This window comes from Argopecten irradians, chromosome 2, assembly GCF_041381155.1.
Source record: "Argopecten irradians isolate NY chromosome 2, Ai_NY, whole genome shotgun sequence".
Lineage (NCBI taxonomy): Eukaryota > Metazoa > Mollusca > Bivalvia > Pectinida > Pectinidae > Argopecten > Argopecten irradians.
Genome location: NC_091135.1, coordinates 26,875,537 through 26,901,714, shown reverse-complemented (window position 1 = coordinate 26,901,714; position 26,178 = coordinate 26,875,537). Strand labels below are relative to the sequence as shown.

Genomic DNA, 26,178 nt, shown 5'->3' with positions numbered 1-26,178 from the left:
ATATCACAATGCCATCTAGTATACTAATTGTCCTGTATCATAGCAACCATATACACAGTAACCATGGATATAAAATATCTGTCACCTCTGTGTTACTGTATAGCTATTTAATTTCATAGGGAGAAAATCTTGTGATTTCCTCAAGGATACTTATTCGTGTGAGAACATCCTACGATTTTGGGATAAATGGTGACAGTAATAAGCTATACGGGTTATCATACTTTTCATTCTTTCCATTTCATTCGCGTTTATTTTGGTTCGTGGAAATGAACTTATCTGGGAATATAGCAAACTTTTATCTTCTGGGAATGAAAGCAACTATACAAAATATATTATTGTTTAACCATTCAGACATGTTTTCTATACTGTATGGGTCAAAAAACATTGCACAACGTGAAATTATATACCGTTCCTTTCTATAGAAGTTGTCATTGCATAAATTTGGTCACACTAATAAGAACAATATGTCATAAACATATGATTCTTATACTGACACACAAAAAGTCACAACGTTGGTTTTTTTAATTCTAAATGCCCTTAAGACACTTATGATGGAAAAATAAATGAATTAAGCAGTTATACACAGCTATCTATCTAGGATCATCTATGGCAAGTATATTGATGACATTCTTGAGGATGATTATTTCACAAATGAAATGTTATATGGCATCAATATACAACTGCAGATTTTTTTTTTATTAATTAGCAAACAAATTGGGAAAACTTTTAATAATTAGTTCACTCATAACATATAGGTACATTTATAAATTTAATAAGTACATGTTGTACAAGTATATAACGATATATGATAGGTTACAAGATAAATATTAATTACACCTAAGTACATAGAAAATGTGTCTGTTTTAAGCATTCATGGTTAGTTTCTGACAGCCAACAGTGATTCCAAAATAATTTGTATAGCAGTTGTTAATTGATAAAGCAGAAGCTGATCTCTAAATACAAAATGTATGCTCTAGTACACCAAGACTTTATATGTACTGATGCTATTTTTATACATATTCACCCGTATTGTATCTAATCTTCATTCATATTCTGGATATATCAACACCTCTTTGTGCTTTCTGTTTATCAATGAAACCAGGTTTTAATGTTAACCAAAAACCGAGTAAATAACATGGATGCAGCTATCAGTACTATCTTAACAAAACGGACAAGCAATCTTTGTTTCAACATTATAACAATAATATTCTAATGAATGGTAGCAACATGTTAAGTTTAGTTTCACTAAAATAGACATTATTTTAATGGATGGTAGTTATCTCCTCTGGCCTGACATCTGAGAAGTATAATAGACATTATTCCAATGGATGGTAGTTATCTCCCCTGGTCTGACAAACATAACAAACATTATTCCAATGGGTGGTAGTTATCTCCCCTGGTCTGACAAATATAACAAACATTATTCCAATGGATGGTAGTTATCTCCCCTGGTCTGACAAATATAACAAACATTATTCCAATGGGTGGTAGTTATCTCCCCTGGCCTAACAGGTATAACTGACATCAATCTAATGGTTAGTGGCTAACTCCCGTGACAGTAGTTATATATCTCCCCAGGCCTGTCAAGCATAACAGATATAATTCTATGGATAGTAGTTATCTTCCCTGGTCTGACAAGTATAACATTCATCATATCAATGGATAGTAGTTATCTTCCCTGGTTTGACAAGTATAACATTCATCATACCAATGGATAGTAGTTATCTCCCCTGGTCTGACAAGTATAACAGACATTATTCCAATAGATAGTAGTTATCTTCCCTGGTCTGACAAGTATAACATTCATCATACCAATGGATAGTAGTTATCTTCCCTGGTCTGACAAAGTATAACAGACATTATTCCAATAGATAGTAGTTATCTTCCCTGGTCTGACAAAGTATAACAGACATTATTCCAATGGATAGTAGTTATCTCCCCTGGTCTGACAAAGTATAACATTAATCATACCAATGGATAGTAGTAGTTATCTTCCCCTGGTCTGACAAAGTATAACAGACATTATTCCAATAGATAGTAGTTATCTTCCCTGGTCTGACAAGTATAACATTCATCATACCAATGGATAGTAGTTATCTTCCCTGGTCTGACAAAGTATAACAGACATTATTCCAATAGATAGTAGTTATCTTCCCTGGTCTGACAAAGTATAACAGACATTATTCCAATGGATAGTAGTTATCTCCCCTGGTCTGACAAGTATAACATTCATCATACCAATGGATAGTAGTTATCTTCCCTGGTCTGACAAAGTATAACAGACATTATTCCAATAGATAGTAGTTATCTCCCCTGGTCTGACAAAGTATAACAGACATTATTCCAATAGATAGTAGTTATCTCCCCTGGTCTGACAAGTATAACATTTATCTCCAATAGATGATAGTAGTAGTTATCTTCCCCTGGTCTGACAAAGTATAACAGACATTATTCCAATAGATAGTAGTTATCTTCCCTGGTCTGACAAAGTATAACAGACATTATTCCAATGATAGTAGTTATCTCCCCTGGTCTGACAAAGTATAACATTTATTCCAATGGATAGTAGTTATCTCCCTGGTCTGACAAAGTATAACAGACATTATTCCAATAGATAGTAGTTATCCCCCTGGTCTGACAAAGTATAACAGACATTATTCCAATAGATAGTAGTTATCTCCCCTGGTCTGACAAAGTATAACAGACATTATTCCAATAGATAGTAGTTATCTCCCCTGGTCTGACAAAGTATAACAGACATTATTCCAATGGATAGTAGTTATCTCCCCTGGTCTGACAAAGTATAACATTCATCATACCAATGGATAGTAGTTATATTCCCTGGTCTGACAAGTATAACAGACATTATTCCAATAGATAGTAGTTATCTTCCCTGGTCTGACAAGTATAACATACATTATTCCAATAGATAGTAGTTATCTCCCCTGGTCTGACAAAGTATAACAGACATTATTCCAATGGATAGTAGTTATATTCCCTGGTCTGACAAAGTATAACAGACATTATTCCAATAGATAGTAGTTATCTCCCCTGGTCTGACAAAGTATAACAGACATTATTCCAATAGATAGTAGTTATCTTCCCTGGTCTGACAAAGTATAACAGACATCATACCAATAGATAGTAGTTATCTCCCCTGGTCTGACAAAGTATAACAGGCATCATACCAATGGATAGTTGTTATATTCCCTGGTCTGACAAGTATAACATTCATTATTCCAATAGATAGTAGTTATCTTCCCTGGTCTGACAAAGTATAACAGACATTATTCCAATAGATAGTAGTTATATTCCCTGGTCTGACAAAGAATAACAGACATTATTCCAATAGATAGTAGTTATCTTCCCTGGTCTGACAAAGTATAACAGACATCATACCAATGGATAGTAGTTATCTTCCCTGGTCTGACAAAGTATAACAGACATTATTCCAATGGATAGTAGTTATATTCCCTAGTCTGACAAAGTATAACAGACATTATTCCAATAGATAGTAGTTATCTCCCCTGGTCTGACAAAGTATAACAGACATTATTCCAATAGATAGTAGTTATCTTCCCTGGTCTGACAAAGTATAACAGACATCATACCAATAGATAGTAGTTATCTCCCCTGGTCTGACAAAGTATAACAGGCATCATACCAATGGATAGTTGTTATATTCCCTGGTCTGACAAGTATAACATTCATTATTCCAATAGATAGTAGTTATCTTCCCTGGTCTGACAAAGTATAACAGACATTATTCCAATAGATAGTAGTTATATTCCCTGGTCTGACAAAGAATAAAAGACATTATTCCAATAGATAGTAGTTATCTTCCCTGGTCTGACAAAGTATAACAGACATCATACCAATGGATAGTAGTTATCTCCCTTGGTCTGACAAAGTATAACAAACATTATTCCAATGGATAGTAGTTATATTCCCTGGTCTGACAAAGTATAACAGACATTATTCCAATAGATAGTAGTTATATTCCCTGGTCTGACAAAGAATAACAGACATTATTCCAATAGATAGTAGTTATCTTCCCTGGTCTGACAAAGTATAACAGACATCATACCAATAGATAGTAGTTATCTTCCCTGGTCTGACAAAGTATAACAGACATTATTCCAATGGATAGTAGTTATATTCCCTAGTCTGACAAAGTATAACAGACATTATTCCAATAGATAGTAGTTATCTCCCCTGGTCTGACAAAGTATAACAGACATTATTCCAATAGATAGTAGTTATCTTCCCTGGTCTGACAAAGTATAACAGACATCATACCAATAGATAGTAGTTATCTCCCCTGGTCTGACAAAGTATAACAGGCATCATACCAATGGATAGTTGTTATATTCCCTGGTCTGACAAGTATAACATTCATTATTCCAATAGATAGTAGTTATCTTCCCTGGTCTGACAAAGTATAACAGACATTATTCCAATAGATAGTAGTTATATTCCCTGGTCTGACAAAGTATAACAGACATTATTCCAATAGATAGTAGTTATCTTCCCTGGTCTGACAAAGTATAACAGACATCATACCAATGGATAGTAGTTATCTCCCCTGGTCTGACAAAGTATAACAAACATTATTCCAATGGATAGTAGTTATATTCCCTAGTCTGACAAAGTATAACAGACATTATTCCAATGGATGGAAGCTTTCTCCTCTAGCCTGACCAGACAGATGTGAAGTTTTGTATCAGTGAAGAACATTATTCCAGAGGATGGTAGCTATCTCCCCTAGCCTGACCAGACAGATGTGAAGTTTTGTATCAGTGAAGAAACATTATTCCAGAGGATGGTAGCTATCTCCCCTAGCCTGACCAGACAAGTGTGGTAAAGATTGTTCATTCTCCTCAGCAGCAGTAGATGGCTGTAACATGTCCTGACTCACCTCCAGCCCGGTCTCCTGTATGTGAGCCATGGGAACGTGTGGCTGATTACTGTCCTGTCTATGCCATACACCACGTGTACGAATATCCTCACCTCCACTTTGACCTCGTGACTTTTTGAATTTAAGGTCATGTAAGTACAACGCACTAAAATTCATGTCGTGTGACATCATCTCTAGGGTGCCTTCGTCCACACGAGGTTGACCACTGTGTGGGATAATGCCTATACCACTACCATGTAAACTGCCAGAGCTTGTCATACTACTTAATAGTCCATAATTTCCCCCTCCTATTGGCCCCTCAATTTGGGATATACCTCCCTTAAGTCTATGGTGTAGACCATGGCCCCCAGAGGCTCCAGAAGGGGCAGCAGATGCTGTAGTTGGGGAATACAAGGTACTCTGCATAGCTACGCTTGATGCTAAACTGTTGTACTGCAAAGAATAGTAAGAGACCTTAATGACACTAACACAATGCAAAATATATACCTTTTTAAAATTAATATTCTGTTACATGTTTTAAATTAACTGATTGTAAGAAAACAGTTCAAACGTTGTCACTTAATATTTTTAGAACCTTATATATGTACATTTAAAGTTACTTAATAATTCTAAAACAGACTTTCACCTTCCAATATGTACATGCAACACAAACACAAGTTATCTTTGCCTTCCACCACATATTGTAGAGTCAATGTATCTTACCATTCCCTATTCCCAGTTTTTGTTTGATTGTGGGGTTTTTTTGTTTTTTGTTTTGTTTTGTGGTTTTACATGATATTGCTTTGATCACAAAAGTTGAAGATGACAACCCACAGGAAATTAAGAAATGAATTAATTACATATATCCTTAAAGCCAAATTTTAAAATTGCTTCAGTTTAATTTTCTTGTTTCTAGTCCAGATTGTGAAAATCATCCGCTATACCATTTAAGATACCCCTGTCCTATATGAATAACGCCTACCCCCATTCCTTGGTTGAGTGTGCTGGGAAGCAGTCCAAGACTCGGCAAGTGTGAGTTAAACATTCCCTGTATCACACCAGGCATTTCAGACTGAGCTGTACCCAGGGAGGACATCTCTTTTTGGGCTACAAAAAGAATAAACAAGACAAAATAGTATCAATCTTTTTAAAAATTTAAAACAGTGAATTACATAAACATTAATTCTCCTTAACCTGAACAACTAGCAGTTGTTGGTAATTTACTGAAAGTCAATAGATTTGAAAAATGTATCATTAGGCAAAGCATTACTTAAAAATAAATACAACTGCTACTTACATGGTATTGAAAAGATATCAATTCAAGCTCTAAAACTATATGTAACATAATAGCATATCATCTGCTTATTGCCATGGTGATTTTGCTGACCACTACTGGTGATATTTATCAGCAGAAAGTAAAAATAGTCAAATTGCAAATTTTGCTCAAAAAATGATTTAGCCTTTCTATCAACTTAGCTAGGTTATCAGAGCGTAATACAGACTAAAATATGGAAAAAAATTCCAAAACATTGAACAAGAAATCATTTTATAATTTTGAGCATTTCAATGGCATTTTTATTGATTACATATACTTAAAGTTTCTCTATTTATAATCAATGAAAATTGAGCAATCGGGTAATTCAAGGCTACCCTACCTTCCTCTCGGACTGTCTGTATGAAAGTTCCACCTGTGTTTGGTGGTTTCCACTCAGGGTTTGTTAGCTGTGACACATAAAATAGCATGAAATAGCAAAAAGGTACACAATATATATATAATTCAATACTAATGTGACTGGAATGGCAGAATCGTGTGACAGTATATCCCTGTCCTATATTAAAACAACCATTAATCATTGTATCATGATTCACCTGTAATAATTGTATGAGGGTCTTAGAAAGCATTATGTAATTTTATAACAATTTCTATTAAATGATTTTAGTTACGATAATACATATAAGTATGTATCATTATTATTTTTCCTTTGTTTGGTAATAAATGACTGAAGACTGACAAAAGAACTGTAAAGAGTGATTCTTGCATTTCTACATAGAATTGGTATGATTTGAGTTTTACGCATATGGAAATGCATAAGGAATACCAAGATTCTTGCACAAGGGATTAATGGTGTACATTGTACTCACATGGAAAGGCAACAATGGATGATAGTATTCTTGTAGTTTTAAACATTAATGATACAATGTATATAATTTGTACTCACATGGAAATGCATGAGGGATAACTCTGTTTTGCCGTCCTCGGCCTGGTTATATTGGTTAGCCTCTGTATCGACTTTGTGAGCCCACTGTGTAGACAAGGAATGAGGTATTCAAATTATCAACTTCTAAAGAAAATCAATTATGAATTTATTATCGGTCTGAAAAGATATTTCCTGTTATGTTCAAGGGAGTTAGCAATATGCATACAATACAGGTCAAAAATCAACAGCTGTATTCCAGATAACACTGGTTCCATCAAAAATGTATATCTACAGAAAACAAATTAAAAAAATGATAAATAAGAAGTACATATATAATTTCTTAAATGTAGAAAAAATGCTTGTCAAATTTTCAAGGTAATCTACCCTGTCAAGTATATTTATATATTGCATGACCATATTTGTGTTCCATGTCTCTTGATAAAGGAGCAGATTGTTACTTATTTTGTCCACAAGTAGCAGGATTTTGATACTTCACTGGCTCTTATATAAGGGAATGACCACTCACCTCGGGATGACCATGTTTCCTCACGTCCATCTGAGCGAAGGAACACACATCTCCTACACCAACAACGGTCACCGTGAAATTCCTGAAGAAGTCTACAATCTCAAGAGACTTGTGTCGGAGAGACAGACACAGTATGAATGGTGTCACAAGGGGACTAACTAATTCCTCTAGTAGGTAGGACTGTAATCAGATCAAAATATCACGTTAGATTTACATCAAAAGACATGTTCATCTTTAGTGATCTATTGTATCAATAACTCAGCATGTTTCACTATGAATTTCAGTTATGACAAAACCACTGGTTGCAATGTACTCTTTCTAGAAAAACTTTTACCTACAATTACATCTGTTATGGTATCCAATATTTCATTTTGTATCTCCCACCGATTTATTTCCTTTCCCCACCTATTCTTTCCCCTATGAAAAGTTAAGTTCAATTTCTATCCTTTTAATACATTTTAAAAAAACATTGATCATCCATAAAAAACATTTATTTGTATACTGGAACTAAGCACTGGCCTAAATCCTCAATTCTTAGCCAAGTGATTTATTTCATGTATAATGTACTTAGTAACACTAAATTGGCAATGACTCGTATTCCTTTTTCAAGTTTTCCTTGAGACAATAAATACAACAAAATATCCCATTTACTGCCTTTAGTAAAACTGAATAAAACCTATGTATATATAAATGCCCTATATGTGTGGTACTTACAAGTTTGTACTGGAAGAGGATAGCGAACTCGTCCCTGACTTTGTAGGTATGAGCGTTTCCCTTCCAGTAGTCAGGGATATAGTGGATATGGGAGAGGATGTTCCTCATCAGTACTTCTGGACAGTACACCATGTGCTGTAGAGAAATCATGGTTAGGCTTCACATTAACAAAAATGTTACATCACTACACAATTTATTCAGCATGTGCATATTACTGAGTTATCTGCTCTTGTGGTATTGATTGTGACCTCATGTACGTATTTGCGAGCGTAACATTATACTTTTCATAAAAGCAAGTTTTAACCGTTTTAAAAGAATAGTTGAGAGTAGTTGGAGTAGTTAAAGGCTATGAATAATCTGGCATTATAAAAAGAATATTGTATCGCTAGTTATTTTGTGATGATGAATTTTCATGATTTTGTGGGACATTGGTATGATTGTGAAAATTTGATCTGTGAAATGTTGAGAAAGTTAAATTATATATTCAAAACTACTCCAGCTGTAGGGTATCTTTTTTACACTTTTTTTTAAAAATGTTGATATCTAGGACTTACCTCGTCTGGGATAAGGACCCGACATGCTGTTACAACCAGACCTGTCAGAGATGATGGTTCAATTAGTACAAAGTAACAACCAAGTAAAGACTAACACCCTCCGACAACACAGCATGGAGGTCTCCAAGTAAGTCAAAAGGGATGTAGTTGAAGGACTAGCTATCAGGACCCTAACAAAATATATCCAAAACTGATAATTTGGATAAAAAAAAAATATGTTTTATCAACAAACTTCAGTAACATTGATAAGACATTCAGCTATTTTACAATCATGTATGCACGATTCTTCACCGGTAAATTGTTTTCTCCTTATTTCTCCTCCTAATTTTTTTTAACTTATCTGATGTTTCATCTGTTTTTTAACTGATATAAATTCAAAGATGATTCAACTGTACGCGTTATGAAAATTGTACTTCAAATTATAAACATTAAAATATCAATTTATTTGACCTCAATTCTGATATTCACATAATATACCAAAATTAGATATCTTTTGTATTTCAAATTATAAATATGTTTTTGAACTAATTCTGTAATTCACATAATATAACAAAATTAGATATCTTTTGTATTTCAAATTATAAATATGTTTTTGAACTAATTCTGTAATTCACATAATATAACAAAATTAGATATCTTTTGTATTTCAAATTATAAATATGTTTTTGAACTAATTCTGTAATTCACATAATATAACAAAATTAAATATCTTTTGTATTTCAAATTATAAATACGTTTTTGAACAATTTTAGCTTTGATCTGCTATACACACATATATAAATTTTGATCTATGACCTTGTATGAGAATTTGAGTTCTGACCTGCTATTACACACATATATAAATTTTGATCTATGACCTTGTATGAGAATTTGAGCTTTGATCTGCTATACACACATATATAAATTTTGATCTATGACCTTGTATGAGAATTTGAGCTCTGACCTGCTATACACACATATATAAATTTTGATCTATGACCTTGTATGAGAATTTGAGCTCTGACCTGCTATACACACATATATAGATTTTGATCTATGACCTTGTATGAGAATTTGAGCTCTGACCTGCTATACACACATATATAGATTTTGATCTATGACCTTGTATGAGAATTTGAGCTCTGACCTGCTATACACACATATATAGATTTTGATCTATGACCTTGTATGAGAATTTGAGCTCTGACCTGCTATACACACATATATAGATTTTGATCTATGACCTTGTATGAGAATTTGAGCTCTGACCTGCTATACACACATATATAAATTTTGATCTATGACCTTGTATGAGAATTTGAGCTCTGACCTGCTATACATACATATATAAATTTTGATCTATGACCTTGTATGAGAATTTGAGCTCTGACCTGCTATACACACATATATAAATTTTGATCTATGACCTTGTATGAGAATTTGAGCTCTGACCTGCTATACATACATATATAGATTTTGATCTATGACCTTGTATGAGAATCTGACCTGCCAGTGAGATGGTAGTAAGAACATGTTCTACGCTCAGCACATCCTCGTCATACACAGACAGGACCACCAGTACAGCCAGTATAGACCCCGCAAAGAAGGCGACATTTCTGTAACATAGAGTCTCAACATTTCAGCAAATATTATCAAAAATAATTCATTCTTCTTTAATTCATAATTAAATCTTTTGTTATGAAAAAGTACTTGAGGTAGTAAACTTCATTTAGGACATCTGACATTATTTCTGCGATCATTTCTTTGATTAAATTAAGTTGATATTGTGAGATGTTGCAAAAGTCAATTCGGCTAACTTACAGCATTAAGGGCCGTTTTTTTCATCAAAATAGTAAAGCAATTAAGTGGGATTGACTTTTTAAGTTAATTAATTTGTTTTTAAATTTTATCCCTACATTAAAAAGACTAAGATACACAGCCTTGAAAACAGGACTTACTTTGCCAAAATGATGGTGATTCGAGAGGTGAAAATATTCATGTACATATTAGCAGCTGGATACCCTCTGTTTAATCTGAAAAGAATCAAAAACAGGTTGTTTGACTCTTGAAAAGAAAAACTTGTATCTGATTTCAGTACTAATAATCATACATGTGTCTACAATTAAAATTGTTGAGTTATATCTGAATATCTATAAATGTACTTTCTATGTTTTATATAGATTTAAATGCAGCGTCTTATAAAATTCTAGCTTCGTAAAATTTTAAGAAATGGTGCATATTAAATAAATGTTTTTGTGCAATAGGGGATGTGTGTAAGAGAGGTGGCATTGATTTTTCATTGTTTATGGTCAGGGGTTAGCGCGAACGCAGACCCCCACACTAAAAAATAGCGTACCCGAGTAATCCGCATTTGGGATTATCGCAGGGTTCAGCCCGACCGGAGTGCAATGGAAGGGCCTCGACCTGGGGGAACCGCCTTGCTGATCACGGTATCCCCTGTACCAGGTAAGTATGATTTGTGGAGCCTGGTTATACACTATATACTACAGAAGAGATATCACAATCCATCTAACACTTGTTAGCATACGCTAGATAACAATTGTATTTTATCCAAAAAAATATTATATACAAAGGCAAAGAAAATTATTAATGTCTTTGCAATAGCATTTTAAATTTTTCTGTGAATCAATGTATAAAAAAAATCTGATGAAATATGACATTTTATTAGAATTTCCTTTTATTACTGTGTAAATTGTTTATAATAGCCCACTACCGCCACCTAGTGACAGAACTTGTATTACACTATAACCTATACAGCCGCTAAGTCAAGTGGAAGTAACTGCATGTGTAGTGTTAGCAGTTCAGCTATCACTATGTATACGATGTTTGTAATGCTTGACCTCATTCAGTTAAACTCAGTATAATTTATCACTACATTTTTTAACTTCATTGGGTTATGAAAGAAATTTTGTTTGCAAATTGTGTGAATCCGTATAGCAAATTCTCACAAAAGTTTGCAAATAATAATAAAACAGATTTTTTCTTATTTAGTAGCTATGAAGAAAAATAATCTGCCAATCAGAAAGTCGGATTTAGTATAAAAACAAATAACAATTAATTATTCACACATGAAAATATGATTGAGATTATTTATTTGTCATGTTTGTAGACCTTTATATCCTGTATAGGATTATTGATCGTATTATATGTTATGATCAATTTTTGCTAAAGATGAAAATTACTTATTGTTGTCAAGTTTAAAAAGAACAATTATTCAAAGTAATACCAGTAATTCTTTTTATTCAAAATAAAAAAATCTGGAGTCAAATTATATCCTTTTTGCTCCATGCCAACAATAACCGCCTAACATATGCATGATTATCAACAAATATAATAATCCAACTTTGTCTGCTATATTTCTTACTTACTGAAACCAGTGAAAAGAACATTAGCACATATATGACATCACATACATTGCTTGACATTCAATATGCACTCCCAAAATTATTTAATCGGAAAAAATACAAAAACCCAATTTTAATATATACCCTGCCACAAAAGGGAAATTTTAAGTTTTTCATTCTTCCTTTTTTGCTTTTGGAGATATGAAAATATTGTACTAGTTTTGAAAACAATATAATTTCTTATATCTATATACTGTATCAGTTTTAACTAAAAGTGTATAACACAACATTCAGGCCATGCAAGTATTATTACATTTATTTCAACAAAAGCTTTTGCTTCTCATTCACCCATGTCAGCCTGTCTTTGGTTATATTGCATGCAGCATCCCCAATCACATCATACAATATTAACGTTTCCATGATTTTGCAAAATCATAAACTGAAAAAACAGTCAAAGTTGTAAACTAGCAGTCAGCAGTGCCATTCAAACTTCGGAAATGGCCAAAAGCACAATTTGATTTATTAGTGGTTAAAGTGAACAGTCGGGCAAGGATGGCTAAAGTCGGTAAAATGGTGTGAATGTATCCAGTATAATTTCTTATGAAATGGAAAAATAAAATCTCTCGTCAAAATCTGTCTGCGTACGAAGAAATTAATTTAAAGTATAGAAATTCTAAAACGTCCTCCCGGCTCACTATGTCCGTGGTTACATTTCCACGCAGCCTCGCTTTCAATGCTTTCAACTTTTCTTTACTTTAATGGTCAGAACTGGGAAACTAAGCAGAACTTGACCGTCGTATTAATATGTGAGAACTTCTGGAAGGCCAATAAACGCATTTAGACTGGTTTTCTTTGCCCGACTATTCACTTTAAATTGTCCAAGTCTTCATTTATGTCTGCTAGGTTTGCATGAATTGATGCCTTCAATCCAAAATTTTCAAATACTGTCATTATCATATTATTGACAAGAAATCCCAGAGGGATCTTGGTGCCCCACCAAAAAATGAACTTTGTATGACTATTGAAAGAGGGATCTTTTCTCTGTTTTCAAACTTCACCTTTAAAAATCCAAGATGGCGGTCTCTCAGCCATGCATCTTGACGACCAATCGCTCCAAAAATGAATAATGTAAATTTATGGCCTATATGGACCCTATTCAAGATGTTGGCTGTTCAGCCATCTTGTTGACAGATCAGTCCCAAAATACAATATGCACAACAAGGGCCTTAGGGGAACATGTAAAGGTTCCTTAGTACTTGGTGAGAAAAAGCAGTAACAAACTTTAACTATCAAAATTCAAGATGGCAGCCGCCGGCCCGGTAAGCCATCTTGTCGACCGATCAGTCCCAAAATGCAATATATGCACAACAAGGTCCCTAGGGGAACCTACATATAAAATTTGAGAAAAAATCCCTTCAGTACTTTCTGAGAAATAGCAGTAACAAACTTTAACAATCAAATCCAAGATGGCTGCCTGGCGGCCATCTTATTGACCGATTTGTCCTAAAATCCAATATGCACAATTAGGTTCCTAGGGGAACCTACATATTATTTGAAAAAGGACATAGTCATTCAGATCCCCCGCCAATGGAGATATGAAAGCTGAAGTAAGTTTGATTGTGGAGACTTATGTGTATGAAAAAAAAACAGGAAAAAGGAAGTTGAGCTAAAGAAAGATGGAGTATTATTCAAGTAGAGCGGGGCTGCAATTGTTGAATCAGGTATACAGCCTTGACATTTATATTAGACTATATACACAAAGATGGGTGGAGTTTTGCAAAGTAACATTTACCATTTACCATGATATTTTCAGCAATGTTTCCATGGTAACGGAAAAAGTGCAAAAAATGAAAACAGAAAAATAGCAAAAGGTACTACTAGACCATAAAAAGAAAGTGTCTATGAAGTTTCGTGGAAATATCTCTGCTTGTTTTAGAGTTATGCTCCGGAAATGAACCTGCTACAAAAATATGATATTTTCAGCAATGTTTCTATGGTTACAGAAAAAAGCACAAAAAGTGAAAACCTAAAAACAGCAAAAGGCACTACTAGACCGTAAGAACAATGTGTCTATGAAGTTTCATGGAAATATCTCTGCTGGTTTTAGAGTTGTGCTCCGGAGACGATTCTCACACAAAAATCTGCCATTTTCAGCGATGTTTCCATGGTTACAGAAAAAAGTACAAAAAGTGAAATTCTTAAAATAGTAAAAGGCACTACTAGACCATAAGACTAATGTGCCTATGGAGTTCCCTGCATATATCTCAACTAGTTTTCCAGTTATGCTGCGGAAACGAACCTGGTACAAAAATATGATATTTTCAGCAATGTTTCCATGGTTACGGAAAAAGTGCAAAAAATGAAAACCTAAAAATAGCAAAAGGCACTACTAGACCATAAGAACAATGTGTCTATGAAGTTTCATGGAAATATCTCTGCTGGTTTTAGAGTTGTGCTCCGGAAACGATTCTTACACAAAAATCTGCCATTTTCAGCAATGTTTCCAAGGTTACAGAAAAAAGTACACAAAGTGAAAACCTTAAAATAGCAAAAGGCACTACTAAACCATAAGACCAATGTGTCTATGAAGTTTCGTGGAAATATCTCTGCTGGTTTTAAAGTTATGCTCCGGAAACGAACCTGGTACAAAAATATGATATTTTCAGCAATGTTTCCATGGTTACGGAAAAAATGCAAAAAGTGAAAACCTAAAAATAGCAAAAGGCACTACTAGACCATAAGACCAATGTGTGTATGAAGTTTCGTGGAAATATCTCTACTTGTTTTAGAGTTATGCTCCGGAAACCATTCGTACGGACGGACGGACAGACGGACGGACGGACGGACGGAACCATTTGTATATCCCCCGCCAACTTCGTTGGGCGGGGATAAAAAGAACTTGTCAGTGCTTTCTAAGAAATAGCAGTAACAAGAATTGTTAATGGACAGACTCATGCACGGACGCAGAGTCCTATTTAATATCTCAGGCAAATGCCTTTCTCTGGAGATAAATATTTAAAAAGGATTGGTGTGTTGTATTTATCTTTGTATAACAGGTTTATAGATGGAACTTTTTGATTTGCTGTTACTGGTTAGTTGGTTGTCCATATGACAACACGCCGCAAGCGACTGGAATTTCTAGTGCTGTAACGGTTAGTAAAAATGCCAACCGGTTAACCGGATCTGATAAACCGAACCGTAACCGGAAAAAAAGTACAATTTTGTAGCTGTTTAAGTTATGTTTCAGTCGTACATCGATGCCATGAATTTGTCATACTTCGTCTGGATTCCATAACAATTGTTCATATCTTTCAGGAAACACTCATTTCACACAAAGAATTATTAATTTGAATCAGATTTCTTTTTATTTGTTTTTAATAAAACCATAACGATGAATGGATATATCGATGTAAACACTTACAATGTCAAAGTAGGCCTACTTCCTGCACAAGGTTTCTTTTGCACACGGCACTTGCGCACATTATGCTAACTGGAATATTTGCATAGAAGCCAAGTGACACCTATAAGCGTTTTAGTTACGACCCAGTTTCCGATAACAACACTGTTGTCGTAACACTTTTAATTTCATTACAAAATTGCGCTCTTGTGAAAGCATATATATATACTCTATACTATATGTTAAGACGAACGTAAGTACATGAATTTCATTACTTTGAGGAGTATTTTTGCTGTATGAAATGTATATGGCAGTTATCGGATAGCTAAAATGCTAATCGGATACAAGCATGCATTGGTGTGTAACATATATACATTGGGTGTTCTATCATATTGGAATCAGCTGTATTAATATCTTGTCAATATCTAAGATGGTTGCCTGTTAGCTATGGTGTTTTTGGATGAGTCTCAAAATGCAATATGCATATATAGCTAGGGACCAAAGGGAGACCACAGGTGATTTCTTTTTAATCCTTGCAAACACACAAAAGGACTGACCATGGAAGGTGATTTTGAATCAGATGTTTGGTTACCATTTGGAAGGTGTAAATAACGGTACCCAGTCTTTCTTTAGAATTTTCTGTTTCCTGTTTGATGGGTGGTAGGACAGTGCTTCCCCTCCTTTCAACATTACTAATTTACAACACTCCTTATGTTTCTAATGACTTTGGATTTACCTTGCATTGTATTCGTGGTCCAGCTCATTAAAATGTCTTAAGTACAACCGGGAATAATTAGACCTGGAAAGAAGATAAAAGTTTATGACCAGAATGCACATATACTTGTTAAACACAAACTGATGAAATACTGATCAGAGCAATCACTTTTAAATCTAGATTATTGGTTTTTAAAGTCTAAAATATGAAAGAATAAGTTTATCTAGAAAAAACTTCTCTTCCTTTTGTCAGAAACAGGTTATTTTATCAATTTGGTATCATGGGCAATTTGACATACAAGTCCTGTAACGATATTTCACAAAACAATCTGATCAAAATAACAATAATACCTACCATCGCCTTGCTCCTAGAATGCCAGGCTGTCTTTTGATCAGCTGAAAAATAAATATAACAACAATGAAGTTACTTCTACGACATCAGAATGAAAAGTGTATGCAAGTAGTTTTAAAGCCACACTATACGTAACTATCAACAAAAAGTCAAGTTAGATTCTACCCCGATATTGTTAGTATTTGTAGATGTAGTTGAAATTAAGTTATATCAAAGAATATTTAAAATGATTTCTTAATAACTTTGGTATTTGTCAAAGCCAAAATGTATACAAACTCTGTTCCCTTTTCTCCAGGGATGTTTCTGGCCACCAAATTTTGTTACATTCCATGTATAACTCTATGACTAGTAGCAATTTAAAGGATTTCCCTTATTGGGCCCTGCCCCTCCTGCCCCTGGGGGTTCAGAGCCAAAATTTATACTAACTCTGTTCCCCTTCCCCAAAGGATGTTTGTGGCCAAATTTGGGTACATTCCATGCAGAACTCTATTGCTAGTAGGGATTTAAAAGATTTACATGTACCTCTATTTCCCCTATTGGGCCCTGTCCCTCCTGTTCTCGGGGAGGTCAGAGCCAAAATTTATACAAACCCTGTTCCCCTTCCCCCATGGATGTTTCTGGCCAAATTTGGTTACTTTCCATGCAGAACTCTGTGACTAGTAGCAATTTAAAGGAAATGTTGACGAACGGAGGGACGACGGACGCCATGACATAAGCTCACTAGCCGTTCGGGCCAGGTGAGCTTAAATAAATAAATTGAATTGCTTTCATAATTTAGATCCTATTAGGATGACCTAATGTATACGTGACATGCTTCAAAATGGCAAAAGTGTGAGCATGGTAATTAAGATGGCTCAGTGATTTTCATAATCAATAATTTCAAGGGCCAGTACCTTTAAATGGGGAAAATAATACATTTCTCTTTCTTGAAATAAGCATATCTAAAAGACTTTTTCTTGAAATGGGAAAGTATACTCAAGAAATTGAGACAAAGCAGCAGAATTTCTCTAGATGAATGGGCCTTTAATCAACACAAAAAATGTCACTTGTAGCTGCAGCAGATTTGTCTCCTTGTGATAGTGTGTAATTAATAGTGATTCAATAGTGCTATCTCACTCAAAAATCACAGACAGGTGTAGAAACTTACCTCTGCATACCTGAAGAAGGAGTAGAGTATTTGCCATAGGAAGATAAGAGGACTTAACACTAGATTAGCTATACCTATCCATAAAATTCTTTTAGATAACCTGTAAAGAAATCATCATAGATTAAATCATTATGATTTTCAATCGCAAATAAGAAAAATACAATTTATTTCTTAATGAATATCCAATTTAATCCCATTTAGCAGTGACTTTCATAACTTGTTTAATTTGCAGCATGTATCTGAACAATACATTACATTCTAAATATTTGAATTAATTTAACTTGAATATCAAGATGGTTAACAGTATTGATAAATCCCCATAATGCCTGCATTTATGATCCACTTTTCCAGTTTTGGTTCTTTTCATAATGAAATATATAAAGGGTTTTTATCCCCTCTTTACTGTGGTAGTCTAAAAATAGCTTTACAAATGCTGTATTAATTTGAAAATGGATATGAATGAGAAACAATTCATTTTGATGTTTGATTTATATTTTTTTTCAACATAGAAATCTACTTTCATTTAATCAAAGCAACGGAATAAATTCTTATTGATACCAGACACTTACATTTCTGCTAAATGCTTCCTTTGATGACTTTGTCTAAAATCTTCTTTTAACTTCCAATTATTTTCAAATGGTGACCATGGTCCCCCTATAAATCATAATGAAAAAATCTGGGTTATTAAACATACTTCTCGAAAGTGATGTATGATGTTTTCCCTTTAATAGCATTTCTTCAGATCAATTGCTTAACAATAACCATGAGAGTTAAGCTTTAACCAACCTTATTAATTAGAGTAGTATTATTTTCAAGGCTGTTCATTTTAATTTCTACAACTTTGTTACCCTACAAACCTGAGAACATAATCAGAAGTCAGAAAATTTCACAGTAAAGAAATAATACTTACAGAACAATATGAGCTCTAAATTATACTTCAGTCCTGTACTTAGAAAAGCACTGCAATAAAAATAGTCATAATCTTTACATCACTGTAAGTAAGTAAACGTCCTAACACTTACAAATCATTTTAGCTACCAAAATGTTATTGAAATTGATTGCTACCGGTATCTTTTAACTTTTGAAATGAAAATTCTCTGTTCAGGCCAATACATGGAATTCCATTTATCAGAATACTGAAAATTTTTAGATAGCTTTCTCTTACTTTTCATCCAATATTCTTCAAATTCCATTTTTTTGGGGGGAGGGTAGGGGTTATTTTTTACTGTATTATGTCTACCGGTAAATTTGGTATTTGGTAATTATATCAACCCTTCTTAAATTTGATTATGCTGGAACAAATTTGCTATATGAAGTACTTACTAGTCTCCTACGAAAGGCACCTTAAACTTCACCGGGAGTAAGGATTTGTTTACCATTGCTACCATGTAATTCTTAAATCTCAGAATTCTATGATAAAGATCTGAAAAACAAACATATCAGTACATATTAGTGTCTACAGTACATCATAATTCAGAGGTATCAGGATATTCACAATGCTATATTTGGCCCTCAAAAGCCTTCAACCCTTAATTAAATGGCATGTGACATGATTTAAAGATTCAAGGAGGCAATGAAAAATGTTCTTTGATATATTTTAACAGCAGAATCTTCATATTGCATGCTATGTCATAAAAAGCTTTCAAGAACTCTTCATGACATTTTAATTCTTACTCACAAATTAAAACAAATAAAGTATAATGCTTACTTCATAAAATTTCAGCTCACCTAACTCTGTGAGTTCCTGTTTGTGGATACAAGCCTTATCTAACTCTGTGAGTTCCTGTTTGTGGATATGAGCCTTACCTAACTCTGTGAGTTCCTGTTTGTGGATACGAGCCTTACCTAACTCTGTGAGTTCCTGTTTGTGGATATGAGCCTTACCTAACTCTGTGAGTTCCTGTTTGTGGATATGAGCCTTACCTAACTCTGTGAGTTCCTGTTTGTGGATACGAGCCTTACCTAACTCTGTGAGTTCCTGTTTGTGGATATGAGCCTTACCTAACTCTGTGAATTCCTGTTTGTGGATATGAGCCTTACCTAACTCTGTGAGTTCCTGTTTGTGGATATGAGCCTTACCTAACTCTGTGAGTACCTGTGTATGGATGCAAGCCTTACCTAACTCTGTGAGTTCCTGTTTGTGGATACGAGCCTTACCTAACTCTGTGAGTTCCTGTTTGTGGATATGAGCCTTACCTAACTCTGTGAGTTCCTGTTTGTGGATATGAGCCTTACCTAACTCTGTGAGTTCTTGTTTGTGGATACACATCTGCTGTTCCTTCTGAACCTCTAACAGACATCTCTGTACCTCATGCCATGTCATGTTGGGTAGTTCAGCCTGAAAATAACAAATATTTATCATTTTTTTTGGAATCCTTGAATTCCAGATACCTTTACCCTTCAGTCATAGATCCCCTCTATCAATGTTTTAGATGTAAATTAATGATAATCATTGTATTTTTACGTTGGAAACAAATGTCATTTGATATTTTAGTTCAGATAGACGGATATTCATCTGCAGAAAAACCATCGACCAGTGGCCATTAACTGGCAACTGCCCCACATAGGATTAAAACTTGTGACCCAGAGGTGGAGGGCTTGTAGTAAATGTCAAGGCATCTTAACCACTCAGCCATCACTGCCCATATCTCTGTATTTTATTTGTTATACTTACTGCAGATATATTGAGGGCGTGGATATAGAAGGAACAAATCTGTGTGAATTTGTTAGACTTATTGCAGATATATTGAGGGCGTTGATATAGAAGGAACGAATCTCTGTATTTTATTTGTAATACTTACTGCAGATATATTGAGGGCGTGGATATAAAAGGACCGGATCTCTGTGTATTTCACAATGTTGTAGACAACCTTGATCAGCCTGAATATCCAGAACACCAAGGCTACAAGGAGCGACACTACTATACCAAAGTCAAACCTGAAACACACAATACAAAACTATTGCTGCCTATGATACCTCTAACAAATAACAGATTTTCAATTAGTAATACCTCTGGTAAACAACTCAGTGAAATTCTAAAAAAGAAAACCTTCAATTCCTCTATTGTTCTATACTATTATAATGATTTGTAATTTTCATTGTCATTTCTAGGTCGCCTTATATAATTACTATTTAGCATAGATAGTGAATAAAATGTCACACGTTTCTCTCTTGTCTTTATTTCATACACATATGTATTTGTAGCCTCAATTATGTTATTGTAATTCTATTGTATTACATTGTACATATACTGTAAAAGTCGCTTATTTTAGCAGGTCATATTTTGCAATTTTCTACTTAAAACAATTTAATTCCAAATTGAATTAATTTATCTGTGGTGATTGTTAAAATAACATTCTTGCAAGAAAAACTTGTATTAACCTATAATGAAGTAAAATTATTTTAATTATATTTTCATATATATAAACTTTTTATATTATTTACATGAATTCATGAACAAAACATTCACATTTGCTTCCCAAAAATGGATGAAAAATATTCCCCAATTAAAACAAAGATAATTCTACCCATATGCAATACATTACTTCACAAGATTACTGGTATACTTACTGTGCCAGACACTGGTCAAATGGTCTAATGGACTCTGGCATGGTGACCTTGTGGTTTGTGATGTTTGGTTGATTAGCAAACAGGACATCATATCGAACACAAGACGCTAGGAATGTCGAGAACCACACCACAAATAGAAATTGTCTGTAAAGTATAAACATCTCAGATGACAAGTGTATCTTGGAAGTGACTCACTATTCATTGGTAGGAGGAATACTTGAAATTGTGATAATATTAATAAAATGAGGAATTCATAAATTTATCGTCTATATGATTAAAATCATAATGTAAAAAATGCAAAGCTTTTAACAGTGGATACATATCTGACGGGAAACAAATCATTAGCAAGAAAAAGCAAAATTTATTTGGCCTGGAAATACAGAAATAGGAGATTTCAGAAAAGATGGCGATGACCTCACACAAAGGTACATCCGGGCGCTCAAAGGTACAACTCTGTATATCTGTACACACAGCCGCTTCGATGTTTGTTTACATTTTATTGTAATAAATAGTACGGCAATCCGAGAATTGTTGTTTTATCTTAATTTTAAAAGGTGTAAATAAAAATATTTAACAATAATATATAGATATAAACATATGGTATTCATATATTTTACGATGTTTATATTCTATTTTCGACCGACACAAGAAAAAAACATTGTGGCCATTATGTATAAACATTGACAGAATATTGCAAATATCAGCTTGAAATTACAAATTAAATTCCAAGTTCCGCAAATATCGTACTGAAATTTTAATAAGCGATTACTGTTTTCTTAGTCTTACTTGGTAAAACACCTTACGATGTGTGATTATGATTATGACCAAATTAAAGTTTGCTTTCATAGATTACCCAAGCGCACGGCAGCCATTACATACAGTGCTGCCGAGATCTCGAATTTCGTCCCTTTTCAGAGTCACAAAATTTACGTATTTTGGATAATTTTTTCGTCAGAAATTTTGTAATTTAGTTTATGACATACAACTGAGTCGGTTTTTAGTTACTTTTTATCACATTTTTAAACAAAACTTTTAGTATTTTAGGATTTCCGAAGCCGTGCGCAATGTGTCCCGGTCGCCATTTACATTATTATTACGATCTGTATTCATACTATCTATAACTTGTATTCGAATTATTTAAAAGTAATATCACTTCAATTTGAGACTTCACTTAGCAGCCCATGGAATAAAAGCGACCGAAATTAAAAAATAAACTCTACAGCATTAAAACTGAACATTGCGTAGATCTGCATATAAGTGTAACACAGTGGTTTGTAGCATTCCTTTAAAACAAAATATACATGGTAAAGAACGAGATATGTGTTGGTAATTACGTATTTATATTATTAAATTCCTAACTATGGGCTGTGGCCTGAGGTGATCTACCAGCGAAGCCATGTACGAGCGGCCGTGGTCTTGCAAGTAGGTTCACATTTCATTATATTTAATAGTGTTGTGAACAGCTTTTTCATGTATAACATAAACATTACACAATAAAATCGATTATCTATTCATAATTTTTTCACAACATGGATTTCTACCTGTGAAGAATAAATGGGTACTGTGACGGCCCGACACCGCTTCGCATGCTGGCTTCAACACTAAATCTACACAAATATATTTAGCAATAAACAATTGTAAATATGAAAATATAATTGTCTGTAACCTCTGAAACAATTTTAAAATCGGAATTTGCAAGTATGAATGTGTATACTTTTGTCAAAATATCGATTGTGTAGCAGGGATGTACGTATCTGTTATTGTTTTTATTAGTCGCCATACTGTGGTTGTACCTTTGAGGACCCGGATGTAAACTTTCTGTGATGTCACGCCATCTTTTCTGAAATCTCCTATTGTTTATAATACACGTACTGATGAAAAATATTCAATATCTGCTAGTTTACATTTATATCTATATATAATTATCCTCAATAAATTCAAAACATATTTTTACAATTTGTACCAAAGAGCATGAGGTTGGCCTATACCCGGGTATATATACTTATCCCATAACTATGCATGTTTCACAACGGAAAACCCTTGTAATATCATTTATGTTTACACACTCCAGTGTGTAAACACCTACGACGACTCTGATTAAACTCCAAGATATCTTGATTCCGATGGGCTCTCAACTTCGGGCTACTTTTCAAAGCACATTTTCTTTTAAATAGCATTGTATTTACTGTTTAAAGGTAGTTGCTTATTCAAAGTATTAAACAATAGAATATTGGTTCCCTCTTTAGGCACTATATTTTATAGCGGAAAGATATCACTACACACTGTATGGTGGTAGGATTCCCCGAATGAAGACGAGAAAATGGTCACCACGGTATAAGTATGGAGTTAAAGTTATGGGATAAACAAGTTCCCCAACGCGTGACTGTTGTTTATCATGTTTATCTAAACTCTCGTTAGTTAATTTTCAAATTTTAAAAAGACACTCGCTAAAGCTCGTGTCTTTTCGAAATTTGAAAATTATATAATAACTAACTCAAGTTTGATAAACATGATAAACAACAGTTACTTGTTGGGAAACCTCTATACATACATGAGTTGTAGAATGTCCTCAACCACCATACACAAATAGCCTCCTCTTTGATGGAAGTTGTAGACCCTTGCAAAAAAGTCATCAAGATTCTCTATGTGGTTCCAGCGAGCTACAAACGTCAAAATAAGCATATCATTTATTTGTGATCGTGAGCTTATCATCAGTTGTCTCAAAATCTTTACAGTCTATAATATAATACAGAATTAAGTGTACATTTCATTCGTGTAAAGACTGACATTAAGCCCTGATCAATTTTTATTTACAATGATCAATCTATAATAAATTTTCAATGGTTGTTTTTATTTATTGGCATATATACCACGATATGGTATAGCCAAAAGCAATTTCCCATAGGCCATATTTATTCTTTAATTTTTTTAATGTAATATATGAAAGACCTTCTATTATTTCTGAGAAACATTTGAAATTTTTGAAAGTCTCAAGCTCTTGCAAAATGCAAATGAAAGTGATCTATTTTTTTACAGTTCTGTAAATATAAACTGTACATGTATAGTATATTGATCCACCTTTGACAACATGACAAAACACTTAATTAATTAGGAGTCTTGAATGAAACACTGGTAGTACAGTATATATATATATATTGTTTACGTCTGTGACTCAAATATTACTACACTATATATATTACAAACAGACTGTATACACTTACAACTTTCTGGGACAACATGAATCATAAAGTTGGTGTCATGGATTGGAGCCTCATTCTCATCTGTCTCCTCCTCTTCATCGTATGATGCTAACGACTGGTACTGTGTCTCATACTCTGCCATACTGCTCATCACATTCTTATTTATTTAGGTACAATTAAAACCTGAAATGTAATTAGTTAAATATGTGTAAATGTATTTACAAAATGAAATACATACTATACTGAAGGTCTCTGCTCCTGTTTATGTACATACAGGCAATTACGGCACGATACATGGTAACACAAACGAGTTTGGTTTTCGTATTTAACACACATAGAGCTGACAAATTTATTGAAAGACTTTTTAAATATAAATATTATATATATATTTGGAACAAGACAGATCTGTATAAACATATGATATCATATGATATTTTTATCATTGATCCAAAGTTAATGACATAATTATGTTAAAGGACTTTTTCTGGTTTGACATTCTACGATACAATTTGTATGTAAATTGAGGAGTGTAAATTGACAGCCATGTTGTTTTGGGAACCAAATCAGAGAATATGCTAAAAAAAATTACGTACAATGAATCAATCTCTATAGCTACTTGTCTAGAATGTGGATGAATAATTATAAGCATACGGAAGATATATTTTTATCCTCATTTTGAGGCGGTCTAATTTTTAGCATATAAGCTCAATTTTGCAAGTGTTTTATCAATGAATAATCAGTTGGAAAATGCTCAACAATGTTTATGAAGGAAAATTGTATATATATATGTTGATCGAGAGATTATACATTTACTGAAGAATTTACTTTGACCACAGGAGTTTGACGTTCTGTCAATAATATATAGTATGAATATATATAAAAATACCCCTATATACTATATAAAAACACATCGACAGAACGTCGAACTCCTGTGCTTAGACAGAATTTTGGTCCGAAAGTGTAGAAAAATAATACTACTGTAATACAAATAGTTAGTTTTTTATATGGTCAACAGGCCACATATCAGACAGACTACAGTAGCACATGTTAATGTGATAAACACAATAAACAAACGATGATTCATCGTCTGTAATATAATTTGACATCGAGATCCTACTCTCGGTAAATATGGCAACTTTCTGTTCTCATTCAGTAAATTCTAATACCGTTGTATACAATTAATTTAACATTAATATATTGTCTTGTCATTCAGATATATACGTAATGCCCAAAAATGGATGTTCAGCTGACCTCTTAGGAAATGCCCTCAGCTGACGAGAGTAAACAGACGATGCAATATTTTGAAAATGTTGAAGGACGACGTATCTTTACCTTTCATTCCGTAGAAATCACATTACAGCTGTGGGGAAATCCTGGCGTATTCTTACATTTTGGTAGTTTTTCAAAACTACGTTGAAATATCAACAGATTTCCAAAGTTTACTTTCTTTCTCAAAATGAAAACAAAAATATAGAAATGATTCGCTGAAGTTAGGTCTTCGGAGAGCTTGACTGCTATAGGTGTGGCACAACTTTCAATGTAAGCGTCAACGCAACCGAGATCAA

The 26,178-nt window shown here is 33.7% G+C and overlaps 1 protein-coding gene and 1 non-coding gene across 4 annotated transcripts; both read right to left on the bottom strand.

The window, feature by feature from the left end:
* Positions 1-4,040: 4,040 nt before the first annotated feature.
* LOC138314982 (autophagy-related protein 9A-like) lies at positions 4,041-26,128 on the bottom strand. Of its 3 annotated transcripts, none has more exons than XM_069255670.1 (21): positions 25,865-26,128; positions 24,635-24,796; positions 23,965-24,073; positions 21,414-21,557; positions 20,645-20,780; positions 20,079-20,181; positions 19,167-19,266; positions 18,754-18,803; positions 18,413-18,497; positions 17,844-17,943; positions 16,700-16,740; positions 16,367-16,429; positions 10,827-10,901; positions 10,375-10,484; positions 8,890-8,930; positions 8,336-8,470; positions 7,622-7,801; positions 7,117-7,200; positions 6,553-6,619; positions 5,880-6,004; positions 4,044-5,350 (listed from the first exon to the last, which is right to left on the bottom strand). In XM_069255670.1, the coding sequence occupies exons 2-21, from the start codon at positions 24,762-24,764 to the stop codon at positions 4,811-4,813; spliced, it is 2,418 nt and encodes an 805-aa protein (XP_069111771.1). In that variant the 5' UTR covers positions 24,765-24,796; positions 25,865-26,128; the 3' UTR covers positions 4,044-4,810. The 3 variants fall into 3 exon arrangements, with proteins under 3 accessions (XP_069111772.1, XP_069111771.1, XP_069111770.1); XM_069255669.1 differs by having other exon boundaries at positions 4,046-5,350; positions 25,946-26,127; XM_069255671.1 differs by lacking the exons at positions 20,645-20,780; positions 21,414-21,557; positions 23,965-24,073; positions 24,635-24,796; positions 25,865-26,128 and adding an exon at positions 20,518-20,538 and having other exon boundaries at positions 4,041-5,350.
* LOC138317089 (U1 spliceosomal RNA) lies at positions 11,179-11,342 on the bottom strand. Its single transcript, XR_011207710.1, has one exon. It is a non-coding gene; the product is annotated as a U1 spliceosomal RNA (small nuclear RNA).
* Positions 26,129-26,178: the final 50 nt, after the last annotated feature.

What these genes read in the sequence shown, in the direction of transcription:
- LOC138314982 (XM_069255670.1), bottom strand. Translation starts at nt 24,764, where the DNA reads ATGAGCAGTATGGCAGAGTATGAGACACAGTACCAGTCGTTAGCATCA. An exon ending in TATCCCTCATGCATTTCCAT is followed by an intron (nt 6,620 to 7,116) that starts GTGAGTACAAAT and finishes TATGTGTCACAG; the next exon opens with CTAACAAACCCTGAGTGGAA. An exon ending in CACTCAACCAAGGAATGGGG is followed by an intron (nt 5,351 to 5,879) that starts GTAGGCGTTATT and finishes TATTCTTTGCAG; the next exon opens with TACAACAGTTTAGCATCAAG.